Source organism: Atta colombica, unplaced genomic scaffold (assembly GCF_001594045.1).
Source record: "Atta colombica isolate Treedump-2 unplaced genomic scaffold, Acol1.0 scaffold137, whole genome shotgun sequence".
In the NCBI taxonomy this organism is placed as follows: Eukaryota; Metazoa; Arthropoda; class Insecta; order Hymenoptera; family Formicidae; genus Atta; species Atta colombica.
The window spans coordinates 789,831-793,400 of record NW_017259225.1 but is presented as its reverse complement, the minus strand read 5'-3'; the positions used below and the strand labels follow the sequence as shown (position 1 = coordinate 793,400).

The following is a 3,570-nucleotide window of genomic DNA, read 5'->3' as shown; positions in this document are numbered from 1 at the left end:
TATATATATATATATATATATGTATATTCCTTTTTTCAACGTTTCTCTTCCTGAAAGATCTTTTTATCGGCACTCTATGTTACGAGCGAGTATATCGTCGTGTACGCTGATCAAGTTGATTTTTTCGGGATGTTAATAAATTACATCTGGGGGTATAACTGGATATATTCGTGTCTATCTGTTCCGTTCAGTTCGTCATGTTCGCGGGACATCGCTACCGATCCGTGATTGGCGATCGCGATAGAACAACAACAATGCACCGGTTGTCTAATATTTCGCAAAAAGTAACCTGGAGCACCCCTTGACGATGATAATGATGACGTAGATGTCAACAAAGAAAATGCCGGCACAATTCGTAGTAAAGAGGGACAACGGATGTACTGGGAAAGAGGGAACACACACTCGACTTTGATTCCCTGTGGCACGAATAAGAATATCGATCACCAGTCACACACACACACACACACACACACACACACACACACACACGCACACACACACACACACGCACACACACACGCACGCACGCACGCACGCACGCACGCACGCATGCACGCACTCTCTCTCTCTCTCTCTCACACGCATGCACGCACGCACACACATCCATGCACGGATTACACAGGTTTACCGAATAAAACCATCGCGCACCAACAAACGTATATACACGGGATACACAAAGTTGTCAGTCGGAGTCGACGGGACTACGTCCGAGGCATGATAACAATCGTCGAATGTATCCGCGTGAACATTCGCCACTGTCGAAACGGATCCAGTCGAGCGAAGGCAAACACACGAAAGGTGCCTCCCTTTCAAGCCGTTGTCATCGTTTCTTCCTCTCCTATCCGCACTGTAATCCAACTTATCGCTGAGCACGATGCGAATGACGAGACTCGCGTTGTACGGTGATGAATACGTCCATCCGCGTACACCACGTCCGGCGTGCACCACGGATAAAGGCAGATGGACGGACACACATGCGGCAGCGATCACACGAGGAGGTATCACGTCCGCGGTATACGATGAAATGCCGACGACTGTCAACAAACACGGCGGGTCTACCACGCTCTACGTGCGACGTAATCGCAAACGGAGGAAGGCGCGGAACACACGCACTATAATTCGGATGACTAATATAGTATAGGCGAGCGAACGAGCGATCGAGCGAGTGATCAACGAGAGTAGTCGAGTCTCTAATAGACTTGGAACCAACTAGAATGACCTGACAGCTCGCCTATCTGCATACGACTAGTTGTCCTCTCGGCTCGTTGCTTTCCCGAAGGGCCCGCCCCCTCCCCTCCGCTGCCCTACCGTCGGCACATGGAGTAGGTAGGTAGAGACCGTCGGGGAGGCCGCCTTTGCGAGACACACACGGCATACGTGACGTATTGCCGCGAGCGCGCGGTGGTAACAAAGTCGTCAACGACGACGAGGACGACCCACGACGTGCCTACGTCGTTTCCTCTGTGGGAAACGATCGTCGTCCAGGTATGCCGGATTACTCTGCTGCTCTGCTGCTATCAGTATTCTTACGCCACAATCATCACTCTCATCTCACGATAACGCGCGGTCGATTACACGTTTACTCGTTATTGTCAGCGGGCGCACTTCCGAAAACTGTATAGCGACGTTCATTGACACGTGATGAGGAGGAGAACGACGTTGTTTAGCAGAAAAAGGACAAAGATGACGATGATGATGACAACAGCCAAGCACACGCCACTGACACGGACGGTCGGAAAATTGAACGAAACTGTGCCACGGAGAGCGGTGTCGAGGCGCGCACTACTGTCAGGCTCCTTCAGCGTTTCGGTAGGTATAGAGGAGAGAAGGCGCGCGTGTCCCTTTACCGACGGGCAGCGAGACGCCGAGAGGCGACGAGAAGGAAGAAACGAGAGAGAGAGTTAACGACGCGAACGGAGCGAGCGAGACGCGCAGCGCCGCGCGGAGTATAACCAACACAGCGCACGGCATAAGTGAAAGTGATTCAGCAGCGCATGCCACCGCGCGCCGCGGCGGCCAGGTAGGTATCCGACGCGGACGCGGTGTGGAGGTGCCGCCTGAGAGGTCTCCGGCGCGGGCGCGGGTACGGGAGAGAGGGAGCGAGTAAGCACGCGGTCGCGCGCAGCAGAGAGGAGGCGAGCCGCGCCACGCCGCGGTCGAAGGTATCGGTGGAGGGGACCGGAGGAGGACGCCGAGAAGGAGGTTGCGCGATCTGTGGCGGGGGATGACCTACTTACGGAACCAGGTCTATGTCGGCCGGAGAAATATTGTCCGCTCCGCGAGCGTCGCGTCGTCTCGCCTCGCCTCACCTCGCCTCACTTCGCCTTGTCCTCACCTCCTCTCCTCAAAGTTTCGTTACGCGCGATGAACACGCGTCTCGTATCCGACCTCCGCGGCTCTTCAGGATTTTTTAATAGCGCAGATGATTTTGAACGTATAATAGTGTTAAACTATAAGATGTTATACGTGTATGCAAACGAGAAAAAAAAAAGAAAAAGAGGTATCTCACAGTATCCCATCGGCAAGACTGAGAAAGCGACCGGTCCTGCGAGTGACGTAAGACGCATTCCATGAACATATCGAGAATAGGACCGAGTCGTCTTTTTATTTATTTATTTATTTTTTTGTTTTGTTTCGGGCCTCTTTGCACGTCTCGAGACAAGACACAGGGGATCTGTTCGCGAGAAACAGAGACTACGAGAGAAGGACGAGCGCCGCGCGCGTCAAGTGCGAACCGTTCGCGGAGAGAAGCGACTTTTGCTTTCAAAGTGCAGGACGGGTGAACCGGCACTCGACAGGAATATATCGTCAGGTAGAAGCGCGGCCGCGGGTAAGCGTTCGCGGGCACGAGACACGTACAGGCCGCGCGGCTGGGTCAACAGCAACGCCGTTGGCACTCCCCGAGAGACAAGCACCAGCGCGAAGCGCCTCCACGGTGAGGCCTCTGTGTGTGTGTGTATATGTGTGTGCGTGTGTGTGTGTGTGTACGCGCATACGTGTGTATGAGCGGTGGATGTGCGCGACGCGGAGCGTGGTGGGGAGACCTACTGACCCAGTTTGTCGAGAACATGACGCAGCCGCGACTCGCTCCCTCTCGTTACGTACACCGCGCTCCGTCTCCGTCTCGTTCTTCCTCCTTCTCTCTCGTCCACTTGTCCGTCGCTCCTCTCTCTCACTCTCTCTCTCTCTCTCTCTCTCTCTCTCTCTCACACACACACATCCTCCTTTCGCTCCCTCGCCGTCATCGTCGTCTCTTTCCCGCGGACCCTGTCCTTATCCTGCCGCCTCGCACGTTTCGTCTTCCTCCACTGATGTGCGTGCGTCTTTCTTTCGCCTATCCCCCTTCGCGCCTCTTTACACCGCCTTCGTATACATATCTCTCGTACTTACGTTACTCTACTTCCCAGCGTGGAAAGCCGCGCGATATGTCTCTTTCTCTCTTTCTGCCCAGTCCCTCCCCCCTCGCCGCGCCGCGCTCACTCTCACTTTCTCTCTTCCTCACATGCGCCCCTCCCCCATTCCTCCCTTCTCCCGCATCCGACTCATTTATTCACTCCCCGTCTCTCGCAC

At 54.5% G+C, this 3,570-nt stretch overlaps 1 protein-coding gene across 1 annotated transcript in view; it reads right to left on the bottom strand.

The window, feature by feature from the left end:
* Positions 1-52: 52 nt before the first annotated feature.
* LOC108684628 overlaps positions 53-3,570 on the bottom strand; it is a 38,208-nt gene continuing 34,690 nt past the window's right edge. Inside the window, exons 2-3 of the mRNA XM_018189049.1 lie at positions 649-1,065; positions 53-416 (exon numbers count right to left, since the gene is read on the bottom strand). Coding sequence (XP_018044538.1) covers positions 141-416; positions 649-1,065 — 693 coding nt within the window. The 3' untranslated portion in view covers positions 53-140. The remainder of the gene's footprint in view (positions 417-648; positions 1,066-3,570) is intronic.